The sequence below is a fragment of the Manis javanica genome, chromosome 9, assembly GCF_040802235.1.
Source record: "Manis javanica isolate MJ-LG chromosome 9, MJ_LKY, whole genome shotgun sequence".
In the NCBI taxonomy this organism is placed as follows: Eukaryota; Metazoa; Chordata; class Mammalia; order Pholidota; family Manidae; genus Manis; species Manis javanica.
In genome coordinates this window covers 108,141,171-108,165,526 of record NC_133164.1, presented here as the reverse complement: position 1 = coordinate 108,165,526, position 24,356 = coordinate 108,141,171, and the positions used below count along the sequence as shown (strand labels likewise).

The following is a 24,356-nucleotide window of genomic DNA, read 5'->3' as shown; positions in this document are numbered from 1 at the left end:
TGTAAGGGGTGATCCTTGAAAGGACATCTGTGCAAAAGGTTGATGGGCTATGTAAGGATAGTGAGAAATAAAACTGTGTATTTCTTAAGGAAGGTCAGATGAGTGGAAGAGCAAAATACAGAAGAGTGAAAAAGGTGTGTGGTAGGAGGGTGATGCCCTGAATACAGAGGTTTTTAAGGGACAGCTTTTGATATTCATGGGAATATATATTTGATAAGCTGAGAAGAAGAAATCCAGATGCCCTTCATTTTTGTAAGTGGCTTGTAAACAGCAGGGAGCACAAGCCACAGGATTCTCTGCCAATCATTTAAGATTGTGAGGCCTGAGTTTTCATCTGTAAAATGAGGATAATACAGCTGACCTCAGTAGTGATTGTGAGAATGACATGCAGTAGTTTGAATGAAAATTTCTCACAACGAATGATTGTTTTCATTGGTGCGGTGATAAATGTTTAATAATCTGCTCTTCAGAGAAAAAAACCCCTGATTTGTAATGTTTGCCAATTGCTGTGGTGTAAATTATCTTGCCAGTGCTGATTTTGAGTTCCCAGTGTGACAGTGTTGAATGTGGAGTTGGAAAGATAAACACATGATGCCAGAACAGCTCTCCAGAGTGCCACCGCCTTCTCTTTCTATATCTAAGCCTGCCAGCACCTCGCAAGCGATGATTCTAATTCTAGCCTCTTGAGCTCTCCTTTCTTTAAAATTCTGTACTATTTATTATTTTAAAAATCAAATACTACCTTTTATTTACATATGGCTTTTCTACCAATTTAGATTATGTATTTCAGAGAGAAAGAACCCTATTTTATATTGAATTTGTGTCCCTTTTGGTGTCAAATATTGTTCTATGGTAATAATAGTAATCATAATATAAATAGGAGTTATTCTTTTTATTTTTATTTTTGAGTTCCTCCTGTATTCCAGGTTCCACAGTAACATTTTTCCTAAATTATCTCTCACCACCACAACAGAATCGGAGGGTGGATACAATGATTAGCGTTTTACAGCTGAGGCTACACAGAATCTGAGATGTTAAAAAGAATCTCTCCAAAATTACACAGGTGTCAAAGCAGCCCACCGCTCATGGCTGAGAGATAATGGTTGAAAGAAAGAAGGGCTGATGAACGTCTTGGGTGTATTTTCTTGAGACAGACGAGACTGAGCAGCCTGAGAACATTTGGTGCTCAGAGGGAGGAAATGCTAAAAGGGGAAAACAAGTCTGAAAGGGAGAGAAGGATAGTTCAAAGGCCAGTTTCCTCTGTTTCACGGTTCTGACTAGTGCCAGCTCTAACTGTGTGTGTTTGCTTTGCTTGCGAGATAGAATCATAGCGCCAGAATTCACGGAAGTCTGTTTTGGAGGATGCATTAGTCAGGGTATGCTAATTGCTGGAACAAACAACCCCCAAACTTTGGTAGCTTAACACCGCAAAGGGTGACTTCCCTCTGGTATCACAGACCCGTCGGGGGGTGGACTCTGTTCCCTGTTGTCCTTCAGGTCTGGATTCTTTTATGCCTTAGCTCTGCCATCCCCTGGGGCCACAGGGATTCACTAGATAGTTTGTGTCCAACTGGACAAAGAAAAAGTGCATAGACAGTTCCACGGAAGGCTTTAGGGGCCAAGCCTGGAAAAGGCAAGCATTATTTCTGTCCACATTCTATTGGTCAAATCTGAGTCATGTGGTCCCACAGGACCTCAGAGGAGGCCAGGAGATACAGACTTCCTGTGTGGTTGGCCTGGAGGAAGAATAGGGCATGGTGAAAACAGTTTGGTCAATACAGTTTGGTCTCAGCCCGAGAAGGTTCAGCTAGGACCCAAAAACTTGGTGACTGCTAGTCTTCAGAGGTCTTGGGTTTGCCAAGAGGCATGACCATGTGGTGCATGCCCAGCCTCTAGAAGACATGGTGTTTGAAGCCTGCTGATGGCTTTTAAATGGGAAAGTCATTTACCCGCTTTGAAAAGAAGATGATAATGTGCATTTCAGGAGTTACTTGAGACCCTGAAGGTGATCATGAACGTGGAGCTGATTTGTTGACTAGAAATGCATATCCAAACAATAATCATTGCTCATAGGTTTAAGGTGAAACCTGCCGTGTTGCCAAGGAAGAAAGGAAAAATGCTAATTCAGAAAGAGTCCTGCACAGTGACTTTAATTTACATGAGAAAAAGAAGCCAAGGGTTGGGTGGCCTTTTAAAGATAAATACATTTGATACAATGAAGAAAATTGCTTTTATCCCGTTTTGCATTGGCTATATATTTCTTTGATTTCATTCTGTATTTTCGAGGATTGCAGTATTTCTTTTCCTTGGCTTTCTTATTTGTAGCTGCAGATTTAGTGGTTTCTTTTGTGTACCACTTCTCTCCCAGAATTTGGCCCAACAGTTTTGAGTAGCTGAATGATTTATCGAGGACAGATCAGCTGAAATGTGGCTCAACTTTAGTAAAGCAGAAGGAATGACATAAGGTTAGGTGACTGATGTGTGAGTTTTTGAATTTGATTTGGTTTTACATGGAAAGGTTGAAGCAATGATCCATGTATTCTAATAAAAATCATCAGTACAAATCAAATAAAATCTGGCTTAGTGGCTATTTTCCCACTGTATCACTCATGGCTAGTCTGTGCTGTTACAGACCACATTTGGCAGGCACTGTTTTTTCCTACAACAAAATCTTAAAGTAGTATTGCAATCTTTGCTATGTAAGAAGGCATCTTTTCTAATCAAACTTTCTGCTAATCTCATCAGATAAATCATGATTTTCTACTGACAACTCTGGCTTCCCCTGGACCCCTGCCCTGCTTCTTGTTTTCTCTGAAGATGCCTGGTTATTGTCATTCTTCAGGTCTTTGCTTCTATCTCCTTTCAAACTAATGACATTTCTTCCATTCCTGAGGAAGAGTTACAGCTTTTTAACCATTCCCCTTAGTGAGTTTGTAAGACCAATCATAGCAGCTCATCTCTGACCAGTGTTCCATTGGTTATCAGATGGGCAAAGGGCAGGTTGCAAACCTATTGAAAGAAAAACAAATGCTTGTTCCTAAGAATTTGATGTGATTAAGCTTAAAAGAATAAAGTTAATGCTTCCTGACATGTTTCAGTTTCTACCTCCGAAAGCTGGACTAGTGAATTAATGCAGATGTATTTTGACTACTTCAGTTCTGAGTGTTTTAAAGCACTTGAAAGTGAAAGTAAGTAGTAGCAGCGTTGTTTGGGGAAAGCTGCAGTCCATTTTTGTCACTGTTGACTGGACCTGCTGTCACAGCCCTGGACTTTCTGAAACCAATGCCAAACTTGTATTGTGTTGTTGAAATGGTGTTGTATGGGATGCAACTCAGAAGGGAGACTAGTAATTTTGTTTTCATTGCTACCATGATTTTAAAAATGTGTATGATTAGATATGAAAACTCAACCATTGTAGTTCTATCCAGCTTTCCTGTTTTAGCAAGTATTCTAATGAACTTTAGCAAGTATTCTCTTACCTGTTAGAATTAAAGGGAGGGAATGAATGGAATGACCTCTTATATATACGATAAGTACAAGTTTCTTTTTCTTTGCTTTTTGTTATTATGTTTTTGAAAACATGTTAGTTTGCACTTAAGAGTGCAACTTCTTTTGATCCCAATTTAATACTTCCAGTGACTCCAGATAAATCATGTAAAATGAGATGACTAAAAAAAAAACATGTTAGAAAGCAGAACGTGTAATACAAAAGTGTGGTTACATTATTGTGAGATAAAATGTAAAGCCCTTAAGTCACCAGACAGACTCCTGACTACTATGATCAAAAACAAGGCGACATCAGTTGGACAAGTTGCAACATCTGGGAACTGTTCTAAGCACCATGGTTAATATCAATAAGCTTTAGTAAATTCAACTGTGTGCATTGTATTTGTATGTTTATGCTGACTTTCAACTGTGTGCATTGTATTTGTATGTTTATGCTGACTTTACACACACACACACACACACACACACACACACACACACACATTTATAAGCCCAACTAAGAAAACCCTTGCCAGTGTCTGCCAGGCATTTGGCTGAAACAGAATTGTTAGGAAAATTCTCTAAGCATTTATAAGTCAGAGTTGAAATCCACCAGCACTGTTCAGTTTATAGAATGACATGGGTTTCATCCAAGAGTTAAAGGGACCATTTCCACCTTATATTGATTACAGTCAGTTAAGTCACTAAATATTGTATGATACACATATGCTCTATCAAATGGCCAAGTTCTGCTTACAATCTTCTCTATGCTCAAGCTGTTCACTTTGTGACTGGCTAGTTCATGTATGTACCTGGTCTCTAAATGTGAGAATATATTGTTTTTAAGGTGTCAATTTGCATAACACTTTAAACAACTTTTAGCTTGTTCCCCCAACCCCCTTTATTTCCATCAGCCTTTGCAAATCACACTAGAGTGTTTTCTGTCTATCATAAGTGTACTTGTGTGTCCGTTTGATTTTAATTGGGAAGCACTGCCACTAGGACGGATCTTCTTTTCACACAGTGGTTTACAGAATGTGGTGGAAAGTGGCAATGAACAGCCATTTAGGGCAGGGCTCCAGAATGGATTATTTAACTTGGCTTTATGCATTGTATTGATTCACAAGCCGGTTGCTCAATTGTGTCCTCATCTTGGCTGAATCCCTTCAAAGTTAATAGTATAATATGCCTTCATTTATCATAGTCCCTGTCATTCCCACCCCCATCAAGGTCACAAGGTTACCACTAATAATTATAACCTTCAAGATGTCAGTAGAGCATAGATAAGCAATTGACGAATATTTCTTACCAATTCAGATAGAATAGAAATTTCAGTTAAGTTTTGCATTTAATGCCTATATTTCTGTGATTTTAAAAACCAGTTGATCACAGACCAGAAGATACGCAAGGGTGCCTGCAAAACCATCATGGGTCAAGGGAGTGGCATGGGTGTCGAGGGAATTTTCACTTACTTTATACACTTATGTATTTTAATTTTTTCAATAAGAACATAACTAAAAATTAGTTGTAATGGTCTTAAAGTAGCTCCCCATAGCTTACTGATTAGTCTCGCAGGGAAAATTGTAATTATACAGCAGGGAATTCCCACAGTGCCTTGACCAGGTGATGAAATTAGCATAACTGATGAGAGGGGCAGATCCCCAAGCCATGGTGTGGCTGTGTGTGTGATATCCTGGGAAAGCCACAGGCCACCTGAATGTGCATCCACCTGAATATAGTGATGAGGAAGCATCAGATGAGCCCAAACTGAGGAACATTCCATAGTGTAACTGACCTGTATTCTTTCAACAATACCAATATCAGAAAAAGAAAAGAAAGACTGAGAAACTGTTTCTGATTAAAATAGATGTGGTGATTAAACACTATGAGTAATCGTTGATTTTTGTCTGTTTTTTCTTCTTGGGTAAATGCATTTATTATACTTGAGATCAGTTTTCATTCCTGGAATAACTTACTGGTTGTCCTGGATCATGCCAGCACAGTGGCCACCACAGAAGGGAGGAAAGGTGCCAAACTGGAATATGGACTGTGGGTTAGATGAACGTGTTTTATCAGTGGTCCATTTCCTGATTTTGATAACTATGCTGTTTCTGTTCTTAGGAAATGCACACAGAAATCCTAAGAGATAAGCAGATATGACTGATGCAACCTATTTGCAAATGCTTCAGACACAGAAAATTGCATACATTTTTACTGCATCACAAAAGCTTTTTAAAATAAAAATGTAGAGAAACATAGGAAAAATTTAAAAATGTAATTTTTCCTTGACATCAATCCTTGATCTTTTCTTGAAGCATTTCCAGGTGGGGGCTGGGATTTGTGTGGCTTTTTTCTTTTATGTTCCAGGGGAATTTTGATGATCAGTCACGTTTGGGAATTACAACCCTAGATTATATGTTATTCTTCCAGAAAGAGTTGCTAGAATCATTTTGAGATTGATCAGGTGCCACTAGATAAGTAGCAGAAACTCCCTCAAAATTGGAATGAAAGGGTGAAATTGATTTTGTTTAGTTCAGGCATATGAACATTGTGTGATGTTATATTCTCTGTGGGTGTCAGCCTGGTCAGAGCAGCCTGCAGTGGATTGGGTGACTTAGTGTTCTTTAAATGCCACAAAAATTAAATGTTCTTTTCAAATTCCATTCTCTCGCAGTTCTGATTATCAAAGTTGTACTGTATGGTTGAGTATCAGACTGTAAATTTAGGCAAAATACATCCTGTTGAGCCCATTAAATAAAATAAAGAGGTTTTCCCCCTGATTAAAGCTATTACAATTTCACATTTGTAAAGTATTTCAAATTCATTTTTAATGGACTGCTTCCTTTCAGATACATGTGGAGATAGATTTTATAAAACTGTAAACAGTTTATCCATTTTTACAGATTTCATTGTATGTGTTTGATACTGATTTACCTCTTTTTAATTGCAACAGAGATAAAGAATTAGGAGTTTAAAACAGTAGGAACTACATGTTCTGCTGTGATCAAGGAATTAGATAATCTGGCTTGTTTGCTTAAGGGGTCTGTATCTTGAGACTTTTATAGGGCAGTATTAAAGCTCTGAGCCTTCTTATTATGCCAATACCCAGAAGATTGCTTTAATGAGAAGTAAAGGGCCTTTTTCCAATTACAAGGGAATAACTGTATTAAGTTCCTGTGTTATGTCAACCTGCTTTGATTTGATTACTGCAAAAGAAATGGATTTATCTGTCAGTGTTACTTAATTAAGGCTCCTCATTGATGTTTTGCAGAGTAATATAGTGTGGTTTGCACATTTGAGCCTAAATACAAAGAAAATTGGCCTAAAACTAAGACATGACCCCTGAAGATAACATGTAGGATTGATCGCTTGTCACTGCCCGGTAAGAGGCTGCAGGGTTAAACACAGGTGGAAGATTGGGATGTTGAAAGGCTAAAATGAAAAATCCGTTTATGGAAGTGATGACTGTAAGCAAAATGGACTGTACTAGAATATTGGATATTAGGGGAGATCTTTGACTATTCAAAACTATTTGACTTCACCACTATTAGATAAGATGAGATTGAAAAACCAGGAGAAGTAGACTTTGGTAAAGGGTAAAAGGAAATAGAAGAAAAACAAAAAAGTAAGAGGGACAGATGCCATTGGGAGAAGTGAACCATTGTGGCTATGCAGAGCAATTACAGCTTACAAATATTTCAATTAAGCTAGCAGCCCTTTCCCAGAACCTCACAAATGGCACCCTAGGGAGAAAAGAGGTATAAGAAAAAAAAAAAGAAAAGATAAAACTGTTACATGTTTTTTCTTAGCTCCCTCCCTCACCTCACTGGAATAAATTTTAAATAATTTATCAAATAGACATTTTAAGTATCAATTTGTATATCATAAGTCTTTATAGTATTATGGATTTTGCAACATAAAAATTACATGTGTAATTTGAAAAATACATGTATAATTACATGTACATGTGTTTCAGAGTTACATATTCTGTTCTGTTAAGAAATGAAGCATATTTAAAAATTTATTCCTTTGTTGTTCAATGTTTTGTTTTCTAAAACATCTACCAGTTAGCTCTCATACTTTGTGATGTATATTTGTAAATACATCTTTAAAAGGTGCAAAGTACTTCCAAATTATATTCACTTTTAATTTAGGTACTTTGAAGCTCATGATACTGAGGTTGATGATATGTTAGTTTTATTTTCAAAGTCTTCAGATACGGTACCTTATTTCCAATTATTCGTTTCATCTGATTTGAAATTAAGTCTCTCCCTACCCCAGGAACATTATCTTAGTAGGACTGACTTTAATTAAGTCCTTTTTAGGCCGGTTACGTTTCAAAATTTCAAAGGAGGCACATACAATTCATATTCCTGTATTCTGCCTCGGTTATCCATGGCTCTTCTTTCTGGGCTTTTACTTAGAATGGTGACCTCCTGAACAGACTAACTTCTCTTTAGAGGAAGACCCTAATTGCTTAGTTTCAAACATTGGAAATGAAAGGTTGCTAGATAACACCCATGTCCCTGTACTTCACGTTAGATTACTCCAGTTAGAATATTATTCAAGTTAGAATAAATATGATTCAAGTTAGATTGTCACTGGTACTTCCAAATAATGTGGATTGACATTATGACTTCAAGGTTACTATTGTCTCAATTTAATAATATAACTCTTTACTCACCTTAACTTTTCAAGAAGTTTTCTGAGTTTCTGAATAAGGGATGCCAGCCATACTTATAGCATCATAATTACTCATTTTATTTTGTTACTTTCGTATTACCTGAATTTGATGTTGTATGAAGATGCTTTTCCTGTTTTATAGCACTGTAAAATGCAATTAACCCCATATTTTAAATATCTGAGAGTATTTAGTGTCCATTTTTGAAATAAATAGTTTTGAACTGAAAGAAAATAATACTGTTTTAAACAGTGTTTTAAAGAACATATTAATGGAAGTTTAAGTTGGGGGGTTAATAAAGACTGAAATATTGCAGTAATTCCCCTCTGAACAAATTTCCTACCATACTTTCCCCACAGTACATCTACATTATATCTTGCTCTATACAATTTGTGTATTTATATGTGAGAACTGTAAGATCAACTTGTACTTGACTTTTTGAGTTTTCAGGTATATTTGATAAGGAAATCCATTAGCACCAAGAAAGCCAGCATTGACAGCAGTGATCTGACAATGGAGAGCCCAGGTCTCTGGTCTTTGTACTTGAAGTATCTTCAGATTCATGTAGAATGCACTGCCACAACCCTCATCTTTTGCTCAGTCAGATTTGGGAAGAGCTGGAAGTTTTTAGTGCTCAGATCAGTCATCATGAAGCATATATTGCTTTCTTATACAAACAGAAAAAAGCGATCATGACTGTGTGGACATTGTCTATCATAATTTGAAGCTTCTCAACTCTTCCTTCATCTGCACTGGTACTCAAATTTGACTTCAAATTACTCTCCTTAGAGCTCTTATTATACTGGGTGCTAATGAAAATGTGCACATCCTTAACACGCTCTTTGCTGATGAAATATTTTGAACTCTAAATTCATCTGGCACTGACGGAGAGCATATGCCATCTCAGTTTGTGTGGAGGGCTCAGCCAAGGGTTCTTCCTGGACGAGGAAATTAGTAGGAGCCACAGATGTACGCAGTCTGTGAGTCCCCGTGATGGTATGGAGGGTGTTTAATAGTGTCTGTTGGTGCACAGCAACGGATTTAAGGCAGTGGAGACTTCAGCATGTTTCAGAGTGATTATCTTTCCAGGGAAACTTAGCCTCAGACTCCCAGTGCATTCTGAGTATATAGAAGCTTTCATCAGGAAACCAATATATTTTTACAAGAGTAGCAGTCTGTAGACTCTTAAAGCAATGCAAAAAACCACTTTGGTGGTTTTCTGACTTCACAAAACTCTAGGGCTTTGGGTATTTGGCATGATTTGGGCTCTAAATATGGAAAGGACCAATACCCAACTCTCATTTACCCCAATTAGCTTAGTTAACTCTCACACTAAATTATTTCTAATCAAGGTCAAGTTCACATGATATTTAGTCTGTGTTCTTAGTTTGGTCCGTTGGTCAGCATGCATGACTACTGATGACATCTCATTCATAAAGTACCCAACAAAACAGACTTAAGTGGGGAAGTGTCAAGAGGATGTTCTGCAGGTACATTAAGTCACTACATCTTGTTATCCTCCTTACGTCCTATTAGATGACTTCTGTGGGTAAGGTCCTGGGTTTGTACTTCTATTCTGCTTGACCCAAGGGGCCATTAAATTTTCTAGGTTGGCACAAGTTCTTAGGGCAAAAATGTCTTCTCTTCCCTCTTGGGTTCCACCTTCCACTTTGAGTTTTGTCGGATGATGCTTTACTATCTTGTCAGTTCATTAGTATTTTAAAGAAGATTAAAAAAATTTATCTATAATTTTTAGGGTTTTTTTTGGTGGGAGAATTGTCCAAATATACTAACCTGCATTATTTCAAAGATTGAAAGTAAAATCCACTTATTTTATAGTTGACAAAAACGAGTTCAGAGAGGCCAGTGTCTAGCTGGGATGGTAGAGCTGTTGAATGCATAGTCATGCTGAAGCATAGGTCTCCGTCCCAGCTCCCAGCGCTGTGTCCTCGGACATTTGTCTAGTCTATCTCATAGTTTGTCTCTTGCTGTCCACATAAGCAAACTGGAGATGTGAGTCAAATCATAAGTTTAATGACTATGGATGGGAAATCATAGAAATTAAAAATCATCTGTCTTTTCTCTAAATGGTGTGTTAGGTCCTAGTTCTGCCCAAACTTTGCTTTTGTCTTTTGTGCCAAAATGTCAGACACTTTCGTGGGTGCTTATTGACTACTCAGTTCAAATGAAAATTTGTGGATTGTCAGGTTGCCTCCTAAAGCAGCTGTCAATCCCATGAAAGTCACTAAGCCTATCTTTGTTTAGGGTGAAGCAAATTAGAAAAATCTTGAACAATTGAGCCCATTTCAGTCTTTTGTAGGAATAATTTCTGTCATCTACTTGCTTTCACTTTTGCCTCCTTCTGCCCAAGTTTTGTCTTTCTTTTATTTAATCCCATCTTGGATTGAGGGTAAAAACAGAACAATGGAGAGGCAGGGGAACTAAATATTTAGACAGCGGAGCTCATTTGTTACTATGTTGCCTTAATGGGCTTCTTGAACAATTTGTGTTTTCATCCCATGCTCATTGTGTATCTTGTTTTGCTCTTTACTTTGCCCACTGAGTAGCTTCTGAATTTTGAAACTCGGCCACTACCCCCATCCCCCAGCCAGCACGCACACACAGACATGATCCAGTCCATCGTGAGTACATTTTGATAAGGTCATCGTACCTCTTGTTTTGCTCCTACTTTTATTTTCCAGTCTTTTCATTTCTTCAAATACTTACTTTTATATATTTGTGTCATATATAATTTCACAGTCTTTTGTGGACATAAGAATGGGCATAAACTTCCAAATAAATACTTTCACTCTACCTAGAACAAAGTGACTGGAGGAGGTATGTTCTAGCTCGCCGTGGAGAGAGCTGAAGTTCTTCCCAGGGAGGCATTTGCCCTGGTGGGGAAGAGCGCTCACTGGCTTTAGAATTGGTACCATGTGTGTTTGCCAGCTCTGCCATTTATTGTCACCTTCGGAGGGTTTTCTGTCCCTTTTGAGGCTGTTTTCTCGGATATAAAATAGAGATACTGTTAGTGCGTTGAAGTGCCTAGCAAGTTGTCTGACATATTTAAGCTCACTAAATGACAGCTACTGTTATTTTTGAGAGATGAGAAACATTCAGGCAGAGGGAACAGCAGATTAAAAAATGTAGAGGGTATAAAAGGGTGTGCGGTGTTGAGGTGCACCAGCAGGGAGTAAGGAATGGTCAAGTGCAGGCCATGTGCAGGGTTCACATAAAAAGTGAGTCTGGGCATGAACTCCTGTGATGCAGCTGTGACAGGAGTGTACATCGAATGTGCTGAAACCAGGACCTGGGCAGGAATATTAGAATATGGAATGAACTAGGCAACTACTGTTGCTGCTATGGGACATGTGTCTGTCTTCTGTTCCCTATAAGGTAGGCTGGTGGTTCTCAAAATCCTGTGTACACGAAAACTACCTGCAGACTTTGTTGAAAACAGTTTTCTTGGCTGTATCCCCAGGGATCCAGACACAGTACGTTTGCAGTGGACCTGAAGATGCTGACTTTGAAATGAGCATACCAAGTGATTGGGTGGTATGTGATCCTCAGATGCCCTTTGAGACCCACTGGCATAGTTGTTGAGGAAATACTTGCTAACTCACTGGCAGGCCTGATGGAGCTCAGTGTGTGTGGGGAGGTGGGAGATGGAAATAAATGACTTAAAAGTGACATGTTTACATTCATTGTGAGTTTACAAAATACCCGTGCTATAGCTTTGTGACTTCTTGCTATGGTTAAATGAACACCAGTTATCAGATATTTTTTTCAGAGATAAAATATAATCAGAAATTATGCAATTGATCTGTTAAGTTTGGAAGAGCGAGAGTTTGTCCTTATTTTCTAGATCCAGCAGGAGGTCAAGGGTTAGAAAAGCCTGTTAAAAAGAGAGCAGTAAAATAGAGGAAGCAAAAAGCAAAGTGCAGCAGCATGCAGTCAGGAAATGAGAAAGATGGAAATGGGAAAGGATGGGAAAAGAGCAGTCAGCTCTGATTGGTTGGGAATCTGTTTGTGAAGGAACCCAGCCAGTATTTAACCTGTTTTGAAAAAGTTAGACTTCCAGCATTTTTAATTAGTGGATTGCTCGCTTCTGAAATTGCCCAGTTGGGAATACTCAAGTTCTGATGTGTTTTATCTGCCTGCTAATTAGCAGGCTGCTTGGTTGACCATCATTTTTCCTTTATTCTGTGGACATAAGATGTCTATAAAGGTTTCCCGAAACACTCCAGCTCAAATCTGAGTTGAAATGCCTAAGTCACTGTGTATTTAGCAAGAGTTTGTATTATATTTTAAATCAAATTCTTGTACATCTTTTCTCCAACTCAGTTCCTCCTTTTTGTTCTGAAATATGATTTTCACTCAGCCCTGGGCATCTCCATCTTGGTACAGTTGGCACTTGGGGCCAGAACACTTTTAGTCGTGGGAACTTACTCCAACATTCGTTTAGCAGCAACCGTGGCCTCTACCCATGAGATGTTAGTCGTCCCTCCCTCCCAAGGTGTGGCCACCAGAAGTATCTCCAGACATTGCCAGGTCCCCTTGGTGGCCCAGATCATCCCTAGTAGTCCCAGTCCCCTCTGATCCTTGTCTCTGCCTACTTTTCATGTTTAAAAATATTCTCTGAAACCTGAAAAGCTAAAATGGGTCCAAACAATATGGAATCTTATGGAACATAGGGACTCAACTGTGTTCCTTCATTACTTTTGGCCAGAGTTACGAGAAGTGTCTCAAATTTATCCAAGCTGGATGTTTCAGGTGAAAAGGAAGTAAAGATGTGCCAGACTTCTGAAAACCTGCAATGTTTGAGAGATTTTTGTCATTTACAATCTGTTTTTTGCTGAAAATATTTGATTTTTGGTTAAGGATGAAGAAGACCAGATAGTCTATGAAACTTAATTTTGTGCAAGAATCCGGAATGTTCTAAGTCACTTCTTTGTGTCCGTCAGTTCGGTGTACTCAGGATCAGCTAAGAGGTTGGATTGTTAAACAGCAGATTTTGGGAAAGTGTTGCACCTTCTTTCCAGGTTGCATGTGCTTCCCAGAGCTTTCTTGACTTGCCTTAAAGCTCAGTCACTGATTTGAGCTGTCCACAAGGAACATCTGTTTGCAGTTGCATTATCTTATAAAGTACTAACAAAAGGAACTGAAATAATATTTGTTTAAAAAAAGAAAGAATTCATGTTTAGTGGTAATAGTTACTTGTTTTTTATTGTTGCTATTCCATCTCTTTAAGATATTCTAAAACACCATGTGCTCCATTGTACCCAAAAATAGATCAATTAATTATACTATGATTACTTTCACTGATAATAAAATAGCAGTAATAAAAGGAATGACAGTAGTGCATTAAGAGAATAAACAATATCACTGAAATGTTAGGAAACACAATAAATGGAATTATGTCTCCTGAACCAAAGTTTCACACCTCCTCCTCCAATTCTGTCAGAGGAAGTTAGTGATGGCGGTCTGTTATCAACCGTGATCAAAATAATAGAACAGTGAAACTTTTTATACTTACAAAGCCTTTTTCATCAGTAATCTCAAAGCCATTTCTAAATATAGAGTGACTGATCTTTAAAACACTTTTATGTTTACAGCAATTAATATGGTAACTTAGTTGTTAAACTCTCCATCCTGAATATTTGCTACTTGGAAGCATTGATTGAGTATTTAATAATTTAGACAGCATTAGAACTTCACTGGTAACGGTGTTTCTAAGAATTTCAAGTCTCCAGTAGTTCATGGAGATCTCTTCACCATCATTTATCAAAATAAAACATTGCTTTAACAACATTAATTTTCATACCTCAGTGTCTAGGTTCAGGTTAAGTGGCTGAGTCTGTTAAAAAAAAAATTAGAAGACTGAGACAGTGTTATCCTAACTTGAAAACTTAAAAAAAACCCTAATATCCTTGTAATGTACTGGTGGAAATATGCTACTAAATCCCTTTTTGTCATGTATTTTAATGTTGCATGTCTGTTGTCTGGTATAGTAAGCATTGGCTAGAAAAAATAAAAAAAGAGTATCCAATAGTATTATGGTATAGATGCTGCAAATGTTTTTATGGATATTTACCTTAATTTATCTTTTTTTCAGTATTTTTAGGTTATATTAATGTATTTTTAAACTTATTTTATCCAAAAGAAAGTGCAGTTTCACATTTATAAAAGTTGAGACTGTGAAACACTGTAAAGGATGGAAGTAATTTTTACGTTCATACCTCTGGTTCCTGAGGGTCCAGTTCATTTCTGCTGTGAATTTAAATGAGTTAATTTAAGTGGATGGGTCAGAAGCCACTATCCTCGTAGTAGCCCTGTACCTGATTCTTAATTAAAGGCAACAGGAGATTAATTTGAAACATTAATTTAAAAGTGCATATACAAAAAGAAAGAATTATTGCAAGAAAGCCTAAAGAACTTTTCTCTTGTCCCTAGATGTAGAAGACAGAAGTAGCTCAGGGTCCTGGGGGAATGGAGGACATCCAAGCCCATCCCGGGTAAGTGTATCTAATCATTTTTCCCACAACCAGACATCCCACGTATGTAAATTGACAAACTGAAGGTGAGCTTCTCTCTCACACCCAACTGCACAGATATATAATCATAATAAATTTAATGAGGATCAGCTTGCGTTTGGAATTTTCTTTTTCATTCTCTTACTGGATGCTATTGCTGACTTTGACACCTGTTCCACTTCTGTTAACCAGAAGAAAAATCTTTCATTAAATATTTGGCCTTCCTTTGCCAGTTATTGATCTAGTATTACAGACAGTTATTTGTTGGGAGATGACACAGCTTTGAAAAAAATCTGGTATCCCTGTATTGGTGTAAATAGACTAGAGATAATTTGGAAGAAATAATATGAAGTTCTATCTGACCAGTATAATCTACAGAATAAATCTGAATTGATATCACTTTGTAAACATGTTATTATTCCACCACAGGGCCTTTGGTCACACCAGTTGGGTTCATTCATTTATTTGGTCTCAGATTTTTGCTACTCTCTGTCCTGGTTTTCCTCCATGCTTTGCTTGATAGTTTGGATGTAATGGGAAGAACATGAAGGGGATGGTAGTGGGCTGGTTAGGCCACGCATGTATTTTTTGTATATGCCTTCAGCATATCTTTCACTTCTTTGATCCTTGTTTTCCCAATTGGTAAAATGAAGCAGTTGAACCAGAGGATCTTTTATGTTCCTTCCAACTTAAATATGTGTGATTTTATACATAATGTGTATTTAACTGAATTATTTCTAGGCCCTCTAAAATCCATGTCAGCCTTTATAATAAACATAAAACTCCCCAAATTAAAAATAGACTTAAAGCACATAGTAAAACAACCATCCACCTCCTCCCCCACCCAGCTGTATAGATGAAGCATTCTGCAGGGAGGGTAGCATTTTAAGTGTTCCCATGCATTTGAGGTGGGGGGAGGTGTCTATTTTGGCCTAAGAGGCAAGGAAGGTAATCAAGCTGTCAAAATAGGAACATTTCAGCAAGCCGTAGTTACCCCTTTCCACCTGTCCTTTGGCCTTGTGGGTCTCATTCTGGTCTTCAGAGTACAGCAGGATCTCTGAGCTTACCAGTAACTCTATCGAGCCCGTGCGCCAGCTGTCGAGTTTGACATTCTAATGCATTATATGGATGGGTTGAGGAAATCTTTCCTCCTCCTCAGGTTACAGTCTGCACTTGCAGAAATAAATCCATTGCCTTTGACAGCAAGTGTAGGAGATGACAGAATTCCCTCTATTGTTTAGTTCATTCAAACCTACTTCATTTCTTATAATTTCTAAGTTTAATACACATCATGCTTTTAATTGCTCTTTTGAGGACAAGGTCCATTTAGGATTGTCCTGACATTTATGTAGTTTTCGTGAACTGTCTTGCCATTTTTTTCTTTTAGGAGATATAATGAATAAATTTGAATCAGTATTTTGTAATTTGTATTTTTTAAGTCCACGGTGTGGGTTTGCATGAGACTGCTGATTGTGGCTGACTTGTACCCTGGCAACCATGCTAAGTCCCTCTCCTCCCACCTTAAAGTGGTAGTAATACCAGCTACCTTGCACCACTGTGCTGAGGCTTAAATTAAATAATGTATATTAAGTTTTCAGTACACTCTCTGGGATGAGGACACTTAACAAATAATAATTTAGTATTCTGCAATGGCTGGTATAGAATGAGTGAGTATAAAATCTATGCTAGGTATTTAAAATGTGACATATTGGCAGCATTAGATTATAGAATCATTCAAGTTAATTTTTTGTAAATGAGGAAAGGTGATTGAAAACAGGGTTATTTGGAAACTTAAGGGTTCTGATTATTCTCTAGTGAGATGACACGCATTTTGATTTTTCATACAGCATCCGTCTTTTCTGTGTGGGCAGATTTCACCCTTTGGCTGACATGCCAACTGACACCTCTGAGTAAATTTGACTTAGTCTTTATGGGCAGTGCAACCAGCTGAGCAGAATGACTTTTTTGCTTTTTGGTCACTTTATGCACCTTAGTAGACTAATTAGAACAATATAATGCAGATGATTTAACTCTTTCCTGTATGTTACCAAGTTCCTCCATTAAAAGTAAATCGGCAGTTTAAAAACATTATTTTAATTTTAAATTCCCACTAAACAATGAGGTCATTATAATAATGACAAATTTCTGCCAATATTAAAGCCTGCTTTAAAACCTTTTTTCTTCTGTGTCATACTTTGTACAAAGCCAGGTACTAATTTATGCTAAAGTTTCGATGTTCATTCTTAGTGACAATTTTAACATTCTGAATTATTTATGGAATAGTCCAATTCTCTTACATTCACAATAATAACGATAACAAAACATTGAAACTTCAATATCTTAAAACCAAATATTGCTGTTTAAAAGGCTCTATCTTGGTCTCCTAAAAGCAATTCACTACAAGCTACAGCTAGTTTTCCTGTATAGCACAATCTTGCTTTTTAAGATGATTTTTAAAATTTGTTGGTTTGTCAGAACCCAAATTTGGGGGTCTGTCACCCTTCAAAATGATTACCTTAATATTTACAGTATGTTTTATTTGTGTCAGGTGTTTTACATGGATGATTTCATTTAATCATGTCATGCAGTTGGTTCCATTATTATTATTCTCAAGGTTTCACAGTTATTTTGAGGAAAATTGAACTCTTCAGACTCAACTACTGCACCTGTGAAGATGCAGTTTCATTATACCAGGTTCCAGGGTGGGAATGGTGGACTCCAGTTTCTTTGGGTCAGAGAGGTGTCAGTAGTGCAGGCATATTTATATGCTGGTTTATTCATGTAAAATGTAAACTTCTGCTCTTGTGTTATTTACAGAACTATGGAGATGGGACTCCCTATGACCACATGACTGGCAGGGACCTTGGGTCACATGACAATCTCTCTCCACCTTTTGTCAATTCCAGAATACAAAGTAAGACTAATTTTAAATTAATATATACTTTCGGAATGTATATGTTTTACTATGGAAGGGAAAATTCAAGCCCAGATGGACATTCTGTTTTTAGAAACATGGGTCTTTAGCCAGTTCACTATAGTAATTTTAAATTGCAGAAAAATATTGACAGTCTATGCATAGTAATAGTGCATAAAGGACTAAGTTTTATAACCATGTGGAATTCCAGAATTTTTGGTGATACTGAATCTAAATGGAAATTGTGTCTGCCTTAGTCATAAAGCACTTACCCCAATTTTAACATTGCAACAGTTGTTTTCTCTGTTAAGGTTGGTGAAGTCAAAGTGGCAAATATTTAAAATAAAAATATCTTTGGACATTTCAGTTGGCCATGATATGTAGTCAGTATTAACTGAATTTTTATTAAATGAGTTATGGAAACTCCTTTAATAAGAGGTTTAGTGTGTTTAATAGGTTTAGAATGCTTAAATCAGAGTGGTATGTTCAAGTTGAATTGTAAAATCCGATTGTGTACTTAATGAAGGCATGAATGTGAGTGCTAATGTCTAGGCAGACTGCATCCTGTTTCACTGGAAGCAAGCTATATTTAGTTTGAGACAGTCTGTGAGTTTCTAGCATGTTCTCCATATTGGTGTCCGTAGCACATTTTTCTGCTTTGACTACCCTGTAAGGATTTTTGTTTAACAGCAATAACCTGAGCATTGCATAGGTAATTCATAATGGCTTAAAAGGTCCCAATAGCTGGTTACTTTGGTTTTCATTGAAAAAGTGATTTTTTTGTTCTAGTAAATAAGGGTTTTTACCAATATTAGTAAATCTCTGAACTTGACCAGATTTTATTGTGAATGCATCAATAAATGAAGTTAAATTTCCTGACACAAACCATTGGCCCATGGAAAGCGCACAGCCATAATTATATCATTCTGAAATCATATTTGTAAAAATTCTAAAGAATGTCCTGATTTTCAAGCCTTGGAGTCTGTACTTGTTATTTAAGGAATAGATAGTCCTTGAATCTCAGTTATTTTTTCAAAAATCACCATCACATCCATCTAAAGGAATTTCATATATTTAACACAAAATAGATGAAGCAGAGAAATGCTAGCAATTTATTTTTAATGGTTGATATCATATGTTGGGTCTTTAAGTGTCATCCCAATTTTGAGAACCATGAAGTTGTGTTTGATTGTAGGTTTTTCTTATATTTGTGCCTTTTTACTTTAAAATGGTAAATTTCATATTTATGTTTTAAGTTTGTAGCTAAAGAAAGAATCCCAGTTCATTTTATGAGTTGTTGATATGGCAGTGCAACAAGTTTCATGTTTTCAGGATATATAGATACAGATAACTGGATATATTTGTCAATTTAGGTTTTAAAGAACTATGTCAAACTCTTCAGTGACAAGTAAAAATATTAAATTCAAACACTTTGCTTCTCTAATCATCCTTATCAAACTTCATTAAAATCAAAGATTAACTTGAAAATAAAAATCTTAAGAAGTAGCACCTAAAGAGTATATTAAACAACTTTCTTAGGAGAGTCTAAAACTATCCTGTGATGAGGCAAAGAAGGGAAAATAAATAACTTACTACTCATTATTTAGAAGTTTATGCTATGTACATAAATGTTTTCCTAAAGAACAACGTGATAAATTAGTATTACAGAATACATCTCACAATACAAAGGTATTAAATAATTGCCTTGTTCCTGTGTCCTCAGGGGCAACTGTTTTACAAACCAAATTTGTTTTTCTAACCAAATAGTATTTAAAATATAAGTGGGCTGAGAGTCTAGAGCTGGAGCAGAGCTTACTCTTTTCATTTCGTTGTTGTTTAAGCTGAAAGTCCATGTCAGCTGTGTTCTTTTATTCTTTCTGCCCTCCCTCCCATTAAACTCTTAAATATGGAGGCCAAGACAGTCTCCTGCATTGTGATAGGAAATGCTACTATGTCCGGGAGGCTCCCACCCACTGTTCCCAATGAAAGGACTTCTCTGTTAGATAAGCTGTCTGGTCTGAAACATGGCTCTTTATTGTTTACAAACTGCTACATTTTCCACCTCAAGCAGATTTTTGCACAGAAAAGAATTGTGCTTGGGCTAAATGGTTTATCTGACATTAACGGTGCAGTGTCAGACTGGGGTCAAAGAGGTCACGCTCAGAGTGAGAGGGCATGGAGCAGTGTGCAAAAAAAGGAAAAGGAGAGAAAAAAATGACATTTAAACAATTATGAAACACCTTGCATTTTTCATTTGGAAAATAATTTTTGAAATATATTTTTAGAGAACTGGCTATGATGCTTTATTAAAAACTCATCCCACCCCTATAACTTCTCATGTCCTAAATACCTTCCTGATTGGCTTGGTTATCTCAGGGCTAGATTCAGGGAACAAAGATGCCCATTGATTTTGCCCAAGCTGCTGTTTATTTAAGATGAAACCATTTTTGAGATGAGCCATGCTTGGTGTTATGCTGCACTTTTACTTAGAGAAGATAGGTCATTTTCAAGAAATTAAATACAACCAGTTTACAAATGGAGACCAAGATGAAATGAGACCTATTAGTGGAGCCAGCAGTTTGAACTCACAAAATATATGGTATATTCTAAGCTGCTCCTTGTGTCCAAATCCATATTCCATGATACGATCTCTGTGGAAGTTTTCATTCTACCAAAAAAAGGTATTAGACTTCACTTTTAAGTTTTTGACAGCCATCTAATATCCACTTTCAGAATCTTTAGTTTTCATAAAACTACAGAAGATTTCTTTACATGTCAAAGATTTAATTCTGCTGTGATGTCACATTAGGGTAAAAGCTGTAGCATCAAAAATAAATCAACCGCTTTATTGGACCAGATTCTCTATTGTCAAATCAATCAAGCCTGTGACTGAATTAGGCGTCTGCTACAGAAACAAGTGACACTAATTTTACGGGAAAGAATTATTAACTGCAGATGACCTGATTTTTTTTTTAAAGTAAACTGTTCACTTAGTGAGGCTTTATCTTATTGCAAGGAAAGAAAAAAGTAATGAACCACTCTGTTCTTTTGAGAGTGAATTATTATTGTATATTTTCATCTTCATGGCAGTACATGACTTTAGAGAAATGATGCAGGCATCGCTAACATTTACACATAAACTCTTATGATAAAACCACTTATTACAACTCTGAACTTTATTTCAGATGAGTGACTTTGCATAAATATTCCAGTTTTTGTAATATAATGCTTGTATTTGGCATCAAAATACCAAAATTCAATTTATTTGTTTATCTCAAACTTATGCAAAACAGTATACAACTTTTAAGAGTAGTTGAGTGTCTGCATTATATTCTTTTAGAAATAAGCTTGCATATCTGAATCTAGTACCCTATTTGGTAATTTGTGAATCCCTAAACTAAAAGTAAACAAACGAACACAAGTGCATCTGTGTGCATGCACATGTACACGTGCGCATGTACCTATTATGCTAGAATTAATGGCAGTTCTGCATTTAGAAGGTTGTACTACTTCCAACCTTGTTGACTGTAGTTACAGTTGCCATGCAAAGCTTTGGAAATCGGTGATTGTGTAAATCCTTTAAAGAAAAACATAACTAAAATAAACAGGAACAAGTTCCTAAGGTTGTTTTTTTTAAAAATAAGCATGCATGGCTTTTGTTTTTCTTTTGGTGTGGGGGAGGCTGGAGGAGTTGAGAGATTTCAGCCCTGAGTCATCTAGCTGACTGCCTGCATTGACAAATTCATAGACTCTTTTAAAAGGTTTTATTTATTTGTTTATTGAGGTGTAATTGACACATAATATTAAATTCAGGTGCACCACATAATGACTCAGTCTTTGTATATTATACTTTCCTACCTGATGTTTCCTGAGTCCTCCTCACTCAGTGCTTTCATTAGGTAGAGACAGGCAAGCCAGTTTGCATTTTTATTTGTTTGAAATGTTATGTCCTGTTTTGTATCTGGAGAAAACAGATCACTTCTTCCTGTGACCCCCCCTATGATTATTAATGATAATAATATGCACTTGATCAGTTGGAAATTTGTTTGCTGCAGTTTTTAAACATTTTGATTAAACCTTTACAGGTGGTCCGTGGGTAGCTTTCAGAATATGCTAATAGGACAGGGGGGCCATGGGTCTGAGCCTTGTGTTTTTAAGAAGATTACATGCTATGGAATAATTTGAAAATCCTGACGAGAACTATGTGCAGAGTGTGGATTTTTTTTAAACATCCCTGTTTTTTTTTTGTTTTTTTTTTTCTTGGGGGCAGGGTTTGCCAAGCATTAAATGTTTGCAGGTAATTGTCCAAATATTTTTACAATGGGAGACAATATATTTTCTAGCTAAAGCTTTTTGATCCAAGGAAGGATCTAAGCATGCATTTTCCTTCTATTGTTCCAGAGTCTTAATTGAAAACCAGATTGTTTGAGTGAGCAAGTTGCCAATAAGATTATAGACATGCAGTGGTAACTGAAGGATGTGTAAAGTGATACTTTTCTACGGTTGGGTGCAGCTTAGTTCAACATCAGCTGCTGTTTTTACATGTCCCATTGTGAATGGTTCGGTTTCCTTATTGTGGTATTTTGTTCTAGTCCTGCTAATGGTACTCTACCAGGGCCCTAAATAATTTCCCACCATAGAGTAACTGGTTTCTAAACTAGCTCAACAGAACATTTTACGGCAGGATTAGACTGAGGTTTCGGGCAGAACTGAAGAAAGCTGCTGGCTTATAGGATGACCTTTGAATCTCATCTCGGTTAGCGGTTGATATTTTGATTTGGTTACTGTGGTCATATTGTGACAGCTGCTAGCTCATTATAATTCGGTTCCACTGCTCCGTTTGCCTAGCAGGAATATTTAGGTTTGTATTACTTCAAAGTGTTTATGGCTACCCTGAGTTTAGCCCAGCATAAAGGTGAAGTGTTGTGAGCATTTTCAAATCCCAGTGGCAGAGGCCAGTGGCACAGTCTCCTTGTAAAACTGGATGTGAGTAGATGCTAATACAGGGAGGGAGATTTTCTTTTCATTGTAAAACTGAAAATACCCCATGAAGAGGCTCTTACTAGGAAAACTGTTTTGAAAACCTTTACATACAAAGGAAAAGAATGATCACAAAGGAACATACTTTTCTCGAAGCATTGGTAAGATTTAACGTGGCCTCTTGGCCCAAGGTTTTTTTTCAATGCCGAAATGTAAATATTTGGGGGTGGGGAGGAAAGCCTGTGTAGTAGGGACAATTACTTGATGTTCAAAAGTGTCAGAGGTTGCATAATATTTTAGTGACTTCATGAAAATGCAATTGTGAATATGGATGTCAGATCTAGAAATTTTAGGTTGCTTTTAAATCGTTCTGAAGTTTCATGGTGATGGCAGGCTGCTTGCAATTGCATCAGTTAGGGGTGTCTCTACATTTTCAGTGTCTACCTTTTTTTTTTAAATGACACTTTTTAGTTTGAGGTCTTCTTGATGTCCTCTGTCATCTGTTGGACTGGTAATTTGGTAAGAAGCAACTTCTGAGAAATGTTTAATAGTGGTCATATTTGTTGTTAATTTTCTTTGGGAGTTGTGGTATTTTAATATGTTAACTTGAAATGTTTTCCCAAAGTATTATCAAATAAGACTATTTTAAGTGTCATCCCAAGTGGTATTACTGATCCTGATTTTGAGAACTGACTTTTCCACTTCTGTTCTGCTACAACTGCTGGTGGCTCTGCAGATCGGTTCTTTTTCACTTTTTTAGATTGAGGGTGGGACAGACCTTTAGTTGATCTCTGAGGTAATTTTGTCATGTAATGGTCCATTGATCTTTTAGGTTTGCCATTTCATCTTTATACTGTAATTTATCTTTAGAGATGTTTTATTGTTCTTTCTCACCTATTCATCTCTGTTTTGATACCTTCAAATAACTTTGCTAGTTATATGTTTTCCAAATGTAATTCTTTAAAGCCTGATTCAAATGGATGTTTCTTTTCTACCTCAGCTCATTCCAAATCTGTAGTTAAGGGATTGAATTGATCAGGATAAATAATAACTCATTAAGTTATACCACTAGGAGAAAGAGTTATGCATGGGCCAGTGCTTAGCATAGAGTTGTAGGACCTTAATAAATGGCTGTTGAATGGTTCCATTCAGGAAGAAAATCAGGGAATCAGATATATAGGGTTTAAACCCTGAATAAAAAGCCCACAAATGAAAATCAGTTTTATATCTTAGTAAGAAAACCCTAAACCAGAGCCACTCAGAGAGAAATTCATTTATAGTACTATATCCTTGACTCTACAGATTATTCTCCTAATATCAGGAAAGGGATGATATTGCAGTGTTGTAGATTTCAGTTTTCATTTAAACACACCACAGATTATTTAGAAAAAGAAATAAGTAAAATCAGTACTTTTTTGAAAGACCACTGAAAAAAAGTTGTGTTTCCAGTATTCAGATAACTTACTTCCTCTTGTATAGACAATGAACATTTCTGTTCCTCTTTCACTGGTCTTGTTTCCTTTCCATTTGGCTGCCCCTTTCTGTAGTATAATAATTTAATGCTGTAGTAATCAAACAGTTTTATGGTCAAACTCGGTGGAGTAAACCGAGTTTGACCATAAATTTTATAAAATTTATGAAGTTTTATAAAATTTAGAAGGAAAGCCTTACTTTAAAACTCTAGCTAAGAGAAAAGTCTTCTAAATGCCAGAGGAAGATCCCTCACATAGAAAGCTATTTTTTCCCTAAGAGAAAATTTAAA

The 24,356-nt window shown here is 36.8% G+C and overlaps 1 protein-coding gene across 9 annotated transcripts in view; it reads left to right on the top strand.

Moving 5' to 3' along the window:
* The window catches only part of TCF4 (transcription factor 4), a 333,674-nt gene that overhangs the window by 94,165 nt on the left and 215,153 nt on the right, over window positions 1–24,356 (top strand). For all 9 annotated transcript variants that reach the window (XM_017657168.3, XM_017657163.3, XM_017657164.3 and 6 more), the window contains 2 exons: window positions 14,621–14,682; window positions 17,518–17,614. In XM_017657168.3, coding sequence (XP_017512657.1) covers window positions 14,621–14,682; window positions 17,518–17,614 — 159 coding nt within the window. The remainder of the gene's footprint in view (window positions 1–14,620; window positions 14,683–17,517; window positions 17,615–24,356) is intronic.